Source organism: Nanorana parkeri, unplaced genomic scaffold (genome assembly GCF_000935625.1).
Source record: "Nanorana parkeri isolate BGI_ZX_2015 unplaced genomic scaffold, ASM93562v1 scaffold428, whole genome shotgun sequence".
Taxonomy (NCBI): domain Eukaryota; kingdom Metazoa; phylum Chordata; class Amphibia; order Anura; family Dicroglossidae; genus Nanorana; species Nanorana parkeri.
The window spans coordinates 1-14,751 of NW_017306696.1; the positions used below are offsets into that span (position 1 = coordinate 1).

General features: G+C 41.9%; 1 protein-coding gene across 1 annotated transcript; it reads right to left on the reverse strand.

Annotated features, from left to right (window-relative positions):
* Window positions 1-150: 150 nt before the first annotated feature.
* On the reverse strand, window positions 151-7,596 carry LOC108789888 (probable ATP-dependent RNA helicase DDX60; the record flags this gene model as incomplete). Its single annotated transcript, XM_018560030.1, has 3 exons — window positions 7,456-7,596; window positions 6,216-6,365; window positions 151-270 (listed from the first exon to the last, which is right to left on the reverse strand). Coding segments are annotated over exons 1-3 (357 nt in total), but the record flags the coding sequence as incomplete, so codon positions are not given.
* Between the last annotated feature and the right edge of the window lie 7,155 nt (window positions 7,597-14,751).

The following is a 14,751-nucleotide window of genomic DNA, read 5'->3' on the forward strand; positions in this document are numbered from 1 at the left end:
TGCATGTTTCCTTTTATCATCTGTTATTATTTATTCTTTTTAAAAACTAATAAAATATTGTTAAAAAGAAAAAGGTTTGCCTTCACATACACTTTAAAAATCAGTTGCTTCGTATTAAAACATTTGTAAGCCGAAATGGATGATGCATACCTGACAATTTAATGCGTCATAACGATAATCCCGTGTGAAAACCCCACATAACGCCGTTCCAAGTGGAAGATCTTTGTTGAACTGACATGTTACAGTGGCTACAACCTGGTTTACAAGAGCCTATTACATAGAAAAGAATAGTTAGCTAGGATAATGCAACTTATAGCCTATAGATTCTAGACATCAGCAAGGAGATATACTGTATATATCACAAATGGCATACTATGCCTAATCAGCGATCAACAAATTTGTTTCAAATTGAAATAATAATTGGAGTTCGTTATGGCTATAGAATAATAATTGTTTATAACCCGTCTTAGGAAAAATTACAATGCAACTAATAATATGACAACCACCAGTAAGATTAAAACATAGACAACTTTGTCTTTAAACACTAGCACAATGCCATAAAGCTAAGCATATCAGTGTGTTTAAACACAGGCCAACAGACAACCATAATGTACTATATGTTTTAGTAATCAACATATTCAAATTAAAGCAATTTCTGCGCACATAGGGGGTTATTCACTAAAGAGAGCGAAGGATCCAGCCGTAGCTTCGGCTGATCCTTCGGCTTTCCTTGGCAACCTCTGCCCTTCGGTTCAGTCGAGCCGAAGGGCTGCTCTACGGGCTATTCATAATAGTCCATACAGCAGCCGAAGGCAGTCGAGCCGAAGGCATATGCTTTGGCTCGACTGAGCCGAAGTGACAGCTGAAGTGTGGAGAAAAGTCGGTCAAAGCCGACTGATCTCCACGCAAATGAGAGCTAGGCGGACCCAGCTGTGATCTCACAGCTCACTCCGCCCAGTTGTAATGACGGATCAGCGTCCCCAAATGACTTGGGGATGCTGATCTGTCATTAAACAATGACCGGAAGACTCTGGCAGGTGTCAGCCAATAGGAAACAGTTGGGCGGAGCTAGCTGTCACCGCTAGCTCCTCTCAATTGTTTTTCTTTTGCCAGCATGCTTTATTATGAGGCGGGAGTCCGTCACATGCGGTCGGGTCGACATGCAGTGTTTTTTTTTGTTTTTGTTTATTTTTGTTTCTTCTCTTTAAAATATTGTTATTTATTTTTTCATTTTCCTATTTTTTTACATTTGTAAAATATTTTTCAACTTTTTTTTAAAATTCTTTTCACTTGTTTTCTATTCTGCTCGGTACAGAATAGCTTGGCGGCATTTGGCTATTCACTCTCTGCCGTTCGGCTCCTGTGAGAATAGGGGCGAACGGCAGCAAGTGAGCTGCCAGGGCTTTGGCTCAGCCGATCCAGATGTTGGATCGGCTGAGTCGAACTCCTTCTGCACTTCGGCTCAGCCGAACATGCAGACCATGTTCGGCTGACCGAAGGCACCCGATGTATGGCTGATGTATGGCTGATTTTAGCAGATGTAGGGCTGAAATCAGCCGTACAAGACTGAAGTAAATAGCCGAACAGCGTTCTGCTCACTTCACTTCGGCTATGTTATGCACTCGGCTGCCTTCTGCACCTTTATGAATAACCCCCATAGTCTTTTTCCAGTGTTCATATACCTACAGTGTTTATACCCAAAGCACTGCACTGTAAATTATATAACATCCTTTCAAAATGCATATATCTAAAAAAAAAATCAATCATTTTGCATGTAATAATTTAACGGTGTCATAAAAATAGGATATCAGTTCATCCCGTATTTGTGAGCGTTGACATTTACGTTTTTAATACATTTTATTTATTTATTTTTACATTTTTTAAATAAGTTTTAAATATATTCATGCTCTGGGAACATTTTCTGTTTTCCTGCATCTATGAGGGGGGAAAAAGAGAAAATAACAATAATCTGGAACATTTTTGCAAAAAAAGGAATACTTTTCAGTGGTAGTGCCAACAGTACATCAAGCATTGTTTTTCATGGGTCGTACCAGGGCCCTCCCTATAATAAGGCAGCCGATGCTCTTTGAGGAAGTCTATAGTGACGAAAGCACAAGGGGCGGAGCTTTGCTGACGTCATCACATTCGAAGAGTGCAGCAGGAGGAGAGAGCTTTGATTATTTGTATGTCGGCATGGTTTTATTGAACTTATGTGAATACAATAACTCGTTTTAACCACCTCCCATCCGCCGAAGTTCAGAAACGGCCTGACCGCAGGCTTCTGGATGCGGGTGGGCGCCTTTAGACGTCCTTCGTGCCCACGCCCCCTGGTGCGCACGAGCATGAAACCGCCAGAATTTTAAACAGCCAGCGATGGCCTTTTACATACAAGCGGTCCGTCTGTAAAGACACCCGATCACTTGTATGATGCATGTCTCTGTGTGCCCCTCCCCCCCTCCTTACCTCTCCTTGTAGTCGCCATCCCCGGGAGTCCAATCCAGGATGGGCGATGTGGCTCCGTGCACTGAGAACGGATCTCTGCTTTCCTCCCCAGTCTCTGAATGCAGGAAGTGATGTTTACTACATCACTTCCGCATTACTCTTTCACTCTCCAGTACAGAAACTGGAGAGAAGCTGATGAAGCAGATCTGTGCTTCATCAGCTTCTCCAGGGGTCGTTAGGTGACATTAGGGGTCTCCATAAAGGGGACCTGTCACTGTAATTTGATATCACATAGGGGGATTCTTATCCCCACCCCCACATTGATGCACAAAAATGTGTTGGGTGTGCAATAATTTTTGGGCCATCATAACACTAAAATGATGAGCGGTAAAATCTTTTAAAGCGTTGCCTGTAGCCAATTTTGGGTATGGTAGTTTTGTTGCGATTTCACGGGCGCGTACAATTTTATATTTTACCAAAAAGTTGGGTAATAATAAATGTTTCCTAACATAATAATGGGAAAACTGTTTTTTTTTTTTAAATTTTCGGTACTTTTTTCGTTATATAGTAAAAAATAAAAACCCCAGTGGTGATTAAATACCACCAAAAGAAAGCTCTATCTGTCCCCCAAAAAAATGGTATAACATTCATTTCAGTACAGCGTTGCATGACGGAATAAATGTCAAAGTACTGCAGTGCTGAATACTGAAAAATGGCCTGGACAGGAAGGGGGTGTAAACACAGCGGTCATCAAGTGGTTAATAAAGTACATATAAGTTTACTACACTATCTGCAACCTTTTCTTTTGGATGTGGTGCATGATTGCAGTCAGGGACAGGAGTTTGGAGGTGAATTAGGGAGGAGAGAGAGACGCTGAAGTAAAACATTGGTTACCCGTGGAGGATTAAACACAAGCTTTTTGACCTTCTGTTTTCAGCCGGTTAAAAAGGTCTGGTGAGTGCAGGAAAAGCTCTTTGTTTGTGCACCTTGATGTACACTGAGAAGAACACAGTGGATGTTTAAGCACCTTGGAATTATTTGAAACTTCTTATCACATTTAACCAGTTATTACTTTATTGGATGGACACTATATTATTTGGATGATTCACTGTTCAGCAGGAATGCATTTACTATCTTAACTGGATATTGATGGTGTATATCTCATTCATCCAGCTCATGGTATATCTGTAAAAAATAAATCAAGGCAACTGGACTTGCTGTATTTTTCTTGAGGTGGTTTGGCACTGGCTAAGGCTGCAGACACTTTTAGGCAAAGTTGTTCAGCCTCACCCTGTGGTACTTTGTTACTGTGGATCGAGGCCTCAGTGGCTGAGATACTATCCACTACTGGTAAGGTTCTGTGATCGCAAAATTCAATCCCTTAGCAAGGGCATCCATCTCGGGCTGGGTGAGAACCCTGTCTGAAAAGTTCTTCACCCATTTCTCTTTGTTTTGCAATGTCCCCATTTCCTCCTCCTGCCTTCTAGTTAATTAATCTCTAGTTTGGCTGTTTCCAGTTTGGCATAACAAAATGGAGAACTTGTTCTGTTGCCTCTCCTTGCCCTTAATGTGCTGAGCTAGCTGTGCGTGTCCTGTGAAACCTGCTACTCTCGTCCAAGTATCAGCAGGTAGGTGCAAAATAAGGCTCTCTTCTAACTGATTGTTAGTATGTTTCAAGGCATCAACTGTGAAATGGGTCTGCCGTTCACATTCATTTAGCAATTGTTTCTGGGCCTGTAGAATCAGCTTGGCTTTGTGGCCCTTTACTGTGGAGTAACGTACCGTATGCTGCATGGTACCAGCCCCTGTTGTTGGCATCTGAGGTTAAAGCGCAGGTGGTTTCTATATTTTTAACACTTTGCAAGGTTTAGATTAGGATCACAACTGCAGAGTACGGTTAGTCAGTGTATGATTCCAGGGTGCACTCTCCAAGTATAACGAAGGAGAGTTGGAATCAGTTACATCATCAACCATTTAGTGAGAGAGGGTGTAATAGGCAGGTGGCCTTACATTTGGGTACTACGAATAGTGCAATAAAGAAGGACACGGAAGTCGCTTACATAGATGCAAGGGTTGCCTTTGGGAATGCAACAGAACTAGTGGTTCCCAATGGACATATTTCCTTCAGCAGTAGGAGGCAACTCCTTGGTCAATTACTTTAGTAATGTAGATAGTAATAAGCTACGGTAGCTTTATTGATTGTAACGAACAGTCAACAGTTAGCAAATAGTTAGTCCAGTATCAATACACGTCAGCAGGCAGCAAATAGGGCTATAGGCAAATATGACATGTACATAGGCACAAGAGTGTTCAGCAGAACTTGAATCAAGGCAGGGTTCAATGTAGGTAAATACAAAGTGCTTTACTAGTGAACCCACGGATAACCCATAGATGACACAGTCACACTTTTGTATAGGAGAGCTGAACTAATATACAGTTGCTATGGCAAAGGGCAGTGCAGACTGCTAAGTACTTGCGGTTTGAGCTGCTGTCAAGTGTTGCCGCATGTAGGATGCTCATGCAGGGCTCCGGAGTGAGTCTCCTTGTGGGTCCAGGTGGGCGCATTGTCCCGGTCAGTCCAAGCAGCCGCGCAGGGTGAGTGTTCGGCGTTCACTGAACAAAACAGTATGACGCCGAACTCTCGTCTCACAGCCGCTTAAGGCTGTGTTCCGGCGTGAAGAGGAGGGAGGAGCCGGACGCCAGCCGTGTGTGCAGCCGCGAAGTGCGGCGCTGGATCCGACGGAGGTGAGTCTATTACAATAGTCTGCCATTTTTCTTGCTGTCTTTTCATATACTCTGACCTCACACTGATTATGGCTAACAGATGTTGTTGATTGAAGCAACATTCACCATATTTATTCCCAGAGAATTTTTGTACAAGTCATTCTGAATTGAGAAAGGTGGTCAGATGACCAGTAAAACGTCTTCAAGAAAAATACAGAAAGTCTTGTTGCCTTGATTTATTTTGTACTGATATTAATGGTGTATGTTTGAAATTTGGGGTATCACTTGTATGTGGTTGGTACACCTTTTAAACATAGTTTGAGCACTATATGTATTGTGCACAGTCATATGTTGATTGAAGTGTTATAGTTTATTTGTAGGTCCATATTATTTTTATGGTTTTCACAACTACTATGGTTGCCTCAGGTGGCATCTCATTAGGTCACGTGGGGGGAAAGGGAGGGTGGCAGATGTGCCTGCCTCTACCTTTGGGGCCAGAGTGTCCCAGGTTGCTGAGCCGCTCAGCTGCCTTCGGCTGCTGTACAGGCTATAGTGAATAGCCTGTACAGCAACCCTTTGGGCTCTGGCGGCCGAAGTGAGCCGAATGATCAGCCGAAGATACAGCTAGATCCTTCAACTCCTTAGTGAATAACCCTCATACTATTCTGTAGCACCACATACAACTTAAAGTTATCTCCCAATCATGTAATTTAAACGATTGGTGTTTTTCCCATGTCACCTTCAAAGGTTCATTAAATGGATCCAATCCCCGCTGTAGTGTATTTTTTTTTGCTTTATTAAATTTTCCTTATGGTAGTGCCCAGTTCCCCATGCCCATTTTACAATACCTTGCCTATTAGTGTTCAAAATGGCCAAAATTTAGTATCAAGATTCGCCCCCATAGACTTCAATGAGGTTCACTGCTATCTTTGGGTTTGCAGATTTCAAGCAGGATTAGACAAACTCCCCCTACGAATTGACCCGGGCAGGTTGTCTCTTCATGTTAAATATTTAAGGGTCTTCAAATCTGTAAGAGGACATTAGCTTACCTTAGTAGGAGCAACATAAACCACAACTGATTCATTGCTTTGTTTCAGCACCTTCTCCATGCAGTAGTAAGAGGCATAGGTTTTTCCTGATGAGGTGGGAGCCACTATTACAGCAGATTCATAATTGTCAACCACATCAAGGAGTTCCCTCTGACAGAAGACACAAATTAGCATATTAAAGGTGACGTTTTCATTGAAATACAGTGAAATATGATGCATGGTAAAGGACATTGCAGAATTGCAATGCTCACTCTGAGTCCTTAGTGTGATTGAGTTATTTGGATCTGGAGTGAAATAATATGGTGCAGAATTTAAGGGTGATATAATCTATTTATCTACCAAATCAATTTGCTACATCTCTGAACCGTTCAAGAAATGCAGGTGTCATATCACCTAAACTGCCAGTAGAGCAGTTGGTTCTCTTGGGTCTCTATCATGCTTCTAGCTCAAGGAAAAGCCTTTCAAAGCTGTAATTTTTTTCCCATCTTTATTCATTCAAATACGCATAGGAAGGATATCTCTGTCACGTTGATGCCTAGCTGGAAAAATCTACAGCAGGCATATATCATGCAGTTAGTAAAACAAATCCAAAAAATGTAATGCATGACCGAAGAATCATTAAATGTAAATAGAATATAATAAGTACTTCACTTTGGCTAGGTATTAGCCTCTCGTAATCCGCTGTACAACAGCACTGGAAAAGAAAAGGGAAGCTCTAGAAGCCAATCAGGCTCAGCCAAAGTAACATGACAAGAAATGTGCTGATGGCAGTAGAGAGCAGAGTGAGCAGTTGGATGAATTTATTAGCCTGCTGTTGCTTTTTACCTGTCTAATCTGGGAGCAGGGGGATGGCCAAGCTATATCACCTATATGAAGTCAGGTCACCAACCTGGCTATGCTGTGTAGCCAAAGTCTAGTTGCCTGCCTGTCTTGCTGACCCTCTTACAGTCCTTGACTCGGAACCAGTAATTCTGCCTTTTCTCAGACTTTCCTCATCTGTATAACTAGATTTACATCCATCCAACCAGCTAGCATGCTCAGCAGTGGTATTACCATACTTCCTTAGGAAAAGTTTTCAAGGATTGAAAGGATTTTAGAACATTTTCCACGCTATTACTACTACTAGTTGAAGTTCATGTGTTACATCACTGCTTCCTCTCTGCTGCTGCCCATTTCAAATGTAGGCGCTGTTTTAGTGTAGTTCTGTATGTTGCTTTTAACATTTCACCATATTGGTTACCTGCCATGTATCTGGAATGAAATGTTGCACTCTCGGGTCAGGGTCTGTCCTCTCATCTCTCATTAGGTATGTTCCCATGTATTTCATCTGAAAACGAGCCGAACCAACTCCAACTCCATAACTATTTGTTTTACTTTCTGTGCTCTGTAAATGTATTTACATTTTTTATGTTATTCAAAATAACTGTTGCATTGCTGTGAGTCACGTTGATTATCACTAACAGATTGTGCTGATGTCTGCTAATCAAAGCGACTCACTTTAGATCAATATTTAGATAATAAAAGCAAATCTTAAAAATTGTTATTAGCCTGATAAACAATGTATTATTATAAAGTTTGTATAATGTATGTATTAGTGTCTTTCTTTGAAGACTTGTTCACACCAGCAGCCATGCTACATCGCACGGCTGCTGGTGTACGTGTGTGCGGCACAGTGCTGATGTGCATGAATGAGACGCACTGCACTTTCTCTTTTTTTTGTTAGAACTTTATTGAAATCTCACAAGTGACATTTCATTAAAAGAGAACTATGGGGTAACCTTTTTATCCCACAGTTCTCTTAAGGGTCATGGGAGGACATATACTAACCTCCTCCTGTGACCCAAAGCTCAGTATATAGAAAGCTATAGCGAGCTATATACCGAGATCAGCCGGGACAGATCCCGACAATACTGTCAAGATCCACTCAGCTAGATGATTGACAGCGGGCTCTGCCTATCCAGAGGCAGAGCCAGCTGTGCCCTCCCCCATTCGTTCCTGCAGTCAGCGCTGGAGGATCGGGGGGGGGGGTCCCTGTGGGGAGCAGTGACTGACAGTCACGTTCTCTGCAGGGAGATGATCGGGAAGTGAGCGAGCGACGGTATGTGTTCACTCACTTCCCGATCTATAGAGCCGATGTGTGACAGTTTCATTGTTACATGTCAGCTCTAACTATGAGGATGAGTGAAAATCACTCACCTCATAGCTCTCCTTTAAGTTCTATGGGCACACTGTGGTGCGATGCATTTGAATCACGCATGCCGTACGTTTTTTCAGAGCACACCACCACAATGTGGTGGTGTGAACCAAGCCCATCCATGACAAGGCACACAAATTGCTTTCTGTTTCACAGCCTGTTCACACCCAATTCGGGCTGTGCTGGGTGTTTTTTTCCAGAGCAGCCTGGGTGTGAACAGACCCTGAAACAAGAGACTGACAAAGCACAAATTACTAGAGTACATTCTATGTTAGTAAAACAGGACAATTTTCTCTACTTTACAGACAGTGCGGATTTTGCTTCCATCATATTACTCCATCAGCATTAGTGTCAGTGCATAAATATTACATATTCTCATCCAATTTAGGTACATCATTTTACTTGTTTCAGGATGGCGAGTTTTAAGAAAAAATAATAATACCTCAGATCCCTTCAAAGAACAGGCCAGGTTCTCAAAACCTAGTAGGCTAACATAAGCAGCTATCCTGTGTTTATCTGCCTGTTGTAACATATCTTTGTGATTAGCCATGATAGAATGTATAATCTTCATAATTTCCACTGGAATGTTCATATCTCTCTGGTCTTCAGCTGAAACAATGGGACAAGAAAAGTGTACATATAACAGTAGTCTAATCTCAATGATATCAAAATAAACACAACAGACAACTGCCCTGATCAAGTACCAAAGCATGCACTACTTTTTTTAATCGCACAGCAACGCACAGTATTGTGGTACTGGGCGTTAAGGTGCAATCAATTGCATTGCGGGTGGGAGGTACATTTGGGGTGCCATTTAAATAAATGTCATCACAACGCACCTCCTGCATCGTGCAGTGCATTAATCATATGGAACCGTGTGATTAATGCATCACAACAATGAGAATGGTCCTAAAACCAGACCTGGGATCAAGAAACGCCTAATGGAAAGTATGGCCAGGTCCTGTACCTTCACTGCAGTTAAGTAATATAGCTTGGGCCAGAATGCAAGCCTTAGCCTGCTTCATGGGCAATGCAGATGCAGAAGCGCAATACTGACCTATAACTGTGCCATCATAGAGTGTCTGACAGGGGTGACAGGGTGACTGGTTACACAAAATTATAAATTTTTTGGTAGGTAAAACAGTCCACACATACTGTATATATATATAGGAGGTCCCCAGACTGAAGGAAGGTGAGCCCAGTAACCTGCAATGTCGGCCCCCTTCCTCTTGTCTGGGCCCACCCAAGTGGCGGAATGCTAGGGCCCAGTCACAGTTGCAACTATGTGACCCTGGAAGTTCTGCCACTTATATAGAGGACTACAAATCCCAGCAATACCTTATACAGCAATGCAGAATACCACCAACTATAGAGGACTACAAATCCCAGCAATACATTATACAGCAATGCAGAATAATACCTTCAGCTATAGAGGACTACAAATCCAAGATTACTAAAATATGCATTTTAGTTTTAGTCACATTTTAGTCATCTGAATTATTTTAGTTCTAGTTTGTCGACTAAATCTCCAGTAGAGAAAAAATTGTAATGTATTTTCATCAATGTTTAGTTCTTTTTAACTTCATTTTTTATTTAGTCTTCATCAGTGAAAACATGCAGATAATGAAAACTATGACAAAACATTTTAGTCGACTAAATTAACACTGCTTTTGACGACTACAAATCTCAGCAATACATTATACAGCAATGCAGAATACTATCATCTATAGAGGACTGGTCCTGGGCCCGTATCCTGGTCCTTGGTGCCAGGGAGCTCTGGGCCAGTCCCTGGGCACACTGGTAGCACATGGGCACACACCTGCTCCTCATTGATGGGCTGCTCCTAGGTTTTCATGGAATTGTCGCTGCATCTCCCTGTGAAAATTGCCCTGTTACTCGAGCTGCAGCTAACGATTATTTTCAAAATCGATTAGTTAGCCGATTAATGTGGAGCGTGGATGCGGGCCGCTCTGGCAGCGGCAAGCGTGAGGTGGGGAGGAGGTCTGTCGCGCAGCGTGTGGAGCCGTGAACAGGGCAAACCAATGGGAAGCCGATTAATCGATGATTGAAAAATTTGACAACTTTTTCAATAATCAATTATGTCGATTAGTTGTTGCAGCCCTACCTGTTACCCTCCCCCCAGATCCACCATTGACCTGACCTTCAATCCTAGCTGTGGGGTACAGACTTCACCTGACCTTCCATGCCAGCATGGCCTTAGTCGGCCACCTACTTGCCTGACTACTGTGCAGCCCCTGCTTTCGGGCCCCGATTGTTCGGTGTGGCCGGCTGGGCCCAGCAGAGCGGTGGAGGGAGGGAGTGGTAATTCTCCTGGGAGGGGGGGGGGCGGGAATCCACCACTGATGGTCAGAGATATATAAATCATGCATTAATGTTCCTGCATCCAAGTATTTATTCAGAAATGCTTATAATATAGACAAAGTCTTCTAATCATGCAATATTATTGTCAATTTTGTATATTTTGTCAAATAATTTACAATACATAATGTACAGTAAAATACTTACACACAGTTTTGCAGTGTTCAAGCCATATTTCATAACACATGGTTAACGCCTCCATCTGTGCCTGATATCTGACGCTACGTGTCTGCAGAGAGTTGATTGATTTTTCCAAATGTGATATTCCGGAACAGAAATTTCCCCTGAGTCCTTTTTTCAAAGATGAGGCCAAGGTTTTCCATTGTTGTTGCTCTTTGTTTTCTTCAACGGCCTTGCTCTTTCTTATATTCTCCTCTATTATTTGATCCTTCTTTTTCACCTGAGAAAAAAAAATACTTTTACATGTAGCCAAAGATTGGGTGAATTAAATTGGTGTGAATTGCTTACTTGCATCTTTTGCTGCCTGTGGCCCACTTTAGAGTACCCAGCACTACCTCTGTACTATGAAGTCTCATTCCTATTATATTATGCCCCCAATGGGGCATAAAAGTTTTATATAGATGAGAATTTATATAGATTGTTTCCCTATACCTTTTCCTATGGACGTTTTTATATGTCTAGTTCACATGCTGCCATCTAGTGGCCTTTTGTGATATTGCACCTGTTTTTCTGTATTCCTTTCCTCATGTGATGACAGTTGCTCTGTATGTAAGCCCCACCCTTCTTCTTGTTGGTCAGTATTTCCTGTGCCATGGCAACAGCTAACAGGAAACATGCAATCAGGACACATGTACTCTGCATAGTACCGTAGGAAAGGCATCATCTTTTGACCGCATAATACTGTAACCATTCATCGCTGTTATCCTGTTGTCTGCACGTACAGAATAAAGCAACCTTTGTGGATGAACACGGTATTGGTGAGTTCAGCTATCTGACAATGATTGTCCGCAGTGATTGAATCTACTTATACAGGTCAGGCATAGAGGTCTCACAAGGGATACATCGCTATCACAACAATCTGAGTCAGAATACCTTCAGTTAAATAAAAAGTAACATTCAGAGAGTGAGACTGACTGAAATTAATCAGACTTAAGATTTTAATCTGAATTAATAATAAAATGTTTTTTATTTAGACGTGAGTTTGTAAAAAAAAGTTTTCCTTTGGCACCTAAATAGCCCCGTTTTGTTGTTTTATATGTTGTTATAATATACAGGGGTGTGGTGTCACGCCCTCACCCTTTCAGCACCCATCCTATTTTACACATTGTTATTGGTATAAAGCAAATAGAATGTTCGCTTTGCAAAGCAATTTGACTTTAGCCTAGTGAATGTGGTGACGCTCTGCTGGCTTCCATCATTCAGAGGAGAGAGCAGAGGGTGGTGGGCCAGTGGCACAACATTACAGAGCAGCTGGTGACAGTCTCCTCTTCCAGCCTCTCAAAGTGCTGCTGAGTGTAAGATCCACTGATTTTGAAGGGGGCAGTGAGAGGACAATTGTTGCCAGAAGTAGCTGCTGCAAGTAAAGGGATACCTACCAATACACATATCTTATATGTTTGCTGCTGTACCCCCCACCCCCACAAAAAGAAACCTTCAGCTTTAAACATGCTTTTTGCAGGCTCCGACACTATTTAAAGCTTGCTAAGAGCTTCTTTGGACCTTAAGATAGTGCTCCATTCGACGATTTGTATTCAACACTCCCAGACTGGAAATTAAGGGTATTTTAAGGGCTTTAAGACATGTATTTTAGTCAAGGTAAATACTTTTAAAATGCCTTCTAAATCTGAAACTTGTCATATTATAATTTGCAAGGTAAGAGTGAACATATAAACTTTGCGGTGAATACCTATTCACAAAGATAGAGTAACCCTGTCCCATTACATTCCACAGTAGAAAAAGTAAATCATTTAGTCTGCTTGTGCAGAGATGAATCACAAATCTTGGGGAGCAGTTTTGGGCAGAGACAGGTGAAACTTTTTAGGTCTCACAATACATTACTTATGTGGGATAGCTTGGTACGAGACATTGCATCTTCGGACAGTATATCAAAATCATATCAGAAAATGTGTATCCTCAGATGGCTGTTCATGCGTTTTTTGTGACATATTCCCAGAGGTCCCATGTTATGTTACTTTCAATGGGAATGCTACACACTATATTGGCCAACAGAGCAAACATGCTTGCATGCAAGTCTCATTGGTTAAATATACAGATGTTTCTCATACCTTGCAGAATTCTCTTGTAATATGCACCCCTCGTGAGCTGGCCATACACCTATAGATTTTCTGCAGAGTTTCTATGGTCAGATGGAAAAAGTGCAACAAATTCCTCCATCTACGCTAAACTGTGGAGAAACCTCCCACTGGGCCAAGCTTCAGTATCTTGCTAGTCGGCCCCGCTGGCTCTCAAAATACCTGAACAATCTGACTGGATGCAGGCATTGTTCAGGTATTTTGAGAGCCAGCGGGGCCGACTAACAAGATAGAAGCGTAAATAGAGGAATCTGTTGCACTTTTTCCATCTGACCAGTGGCGTAACAATCGCCATAGCGACCCAGGCGGCCGCTTTGGGGCCCGGGCAAAGGGGGCCTGGCCAGGGCATCCCTCTGATGCCATGTGGGCCGCTATGGCATGTAAGAGTGCTGGCTGTCACTGACACAGCTCAGCAGCGGCGTTTCCCCTCTTTGCCGCTGCGGAGCTGTGTCAGTGACAGCCAGCAGCTACGGCAGAAGAGGCCAGCCTTCGCAGTGAAGGAGGAGGCGGGGCCTGCCTAAGAGCAATCCCGCCTCGTCTTACATCACTGGCCAGCGACCTAAGAGTAGGTGGGGCCAGTAATGTAAGAGGAGGCAGGGCCCGTCGATAGATAGATAGATAGACCACGGAGGCGGACATCGCTGACAGTTAAGAGGTGTGCAGCCCATCTGAGACCCTGCAGAGCCCACCATAGAGAGTCTATGGTGGGCTCTGCAGGGTCACTCTCAGGTGGGCTCTGCAAGTGGCATAACTAGCAATCACGGGGCCGCATACAAAATTTTGCTATTGGGCCCTGTGATTTCTAGTTACGCCCCTGCATCTGACCATAGAAAATCTGTAGATAATCTATAGGTGTATGGCCAGCTTTAGACAGAGTAACATTCCTACTACTTTTTCTTGCAATGTGACAATCTTCTATTACAATACAGTCTTTTATCATTTTCACCTCCCTCTGGGAATATGGTAGTCTCTTGCAATGTGATGTTGTCTATTGCGTGGTGCAGCAGACTATAATGTAGTTGCAGAATACATTTCCCAGATAGCTCCAAATGTCAGTCATAACAGCTGCCTTTTTCGACATACTGAGCATTATTTATAAAAACTGAGAAAATAAAAAGCTGGGGTGATGATTAACCCCTTCATGACTGAGCTTGTTTTTAGTTTCTGTTCGTAAATGACTGACACACTTTTGACATTTTTGCTGTGTGATTCTTCCACGTCAGTAATATACTTTCTGACAAAGTGCACCCACACATATTATATATTGTTTTTTAGAGGACAGATAGGGCTACATATTTATATCACATATGTGTGTCTAAAACCTCACTTAGGACAAATAAAATATACAAAAAGAGGAAAAACTTTTAAAAAAACACTTTTTTCCCAGTTTTGATTTGTAGTATTTTTTACAAAACCAGCACAGCTAAAAAAAAATGCAATAAATACATTAATTTATTTGTCCCTTATTTTGTATTTTTTTACACTTTTTTATTTATTTATTTTACACTTTTTACAATTTATTTATTTTTTTACACTTTTCACTTTTTTTTAACCTTAAAAATGTAATTTTATTTATTTAATTATATCAAACAGTCATTGTGAATTAATCTCACTATTACTGCTTGATAAATTAATACATTTTTGGTTATCAGGCTGCTTCAAACTTCAGAACAGCCGATAATAAGTTAGT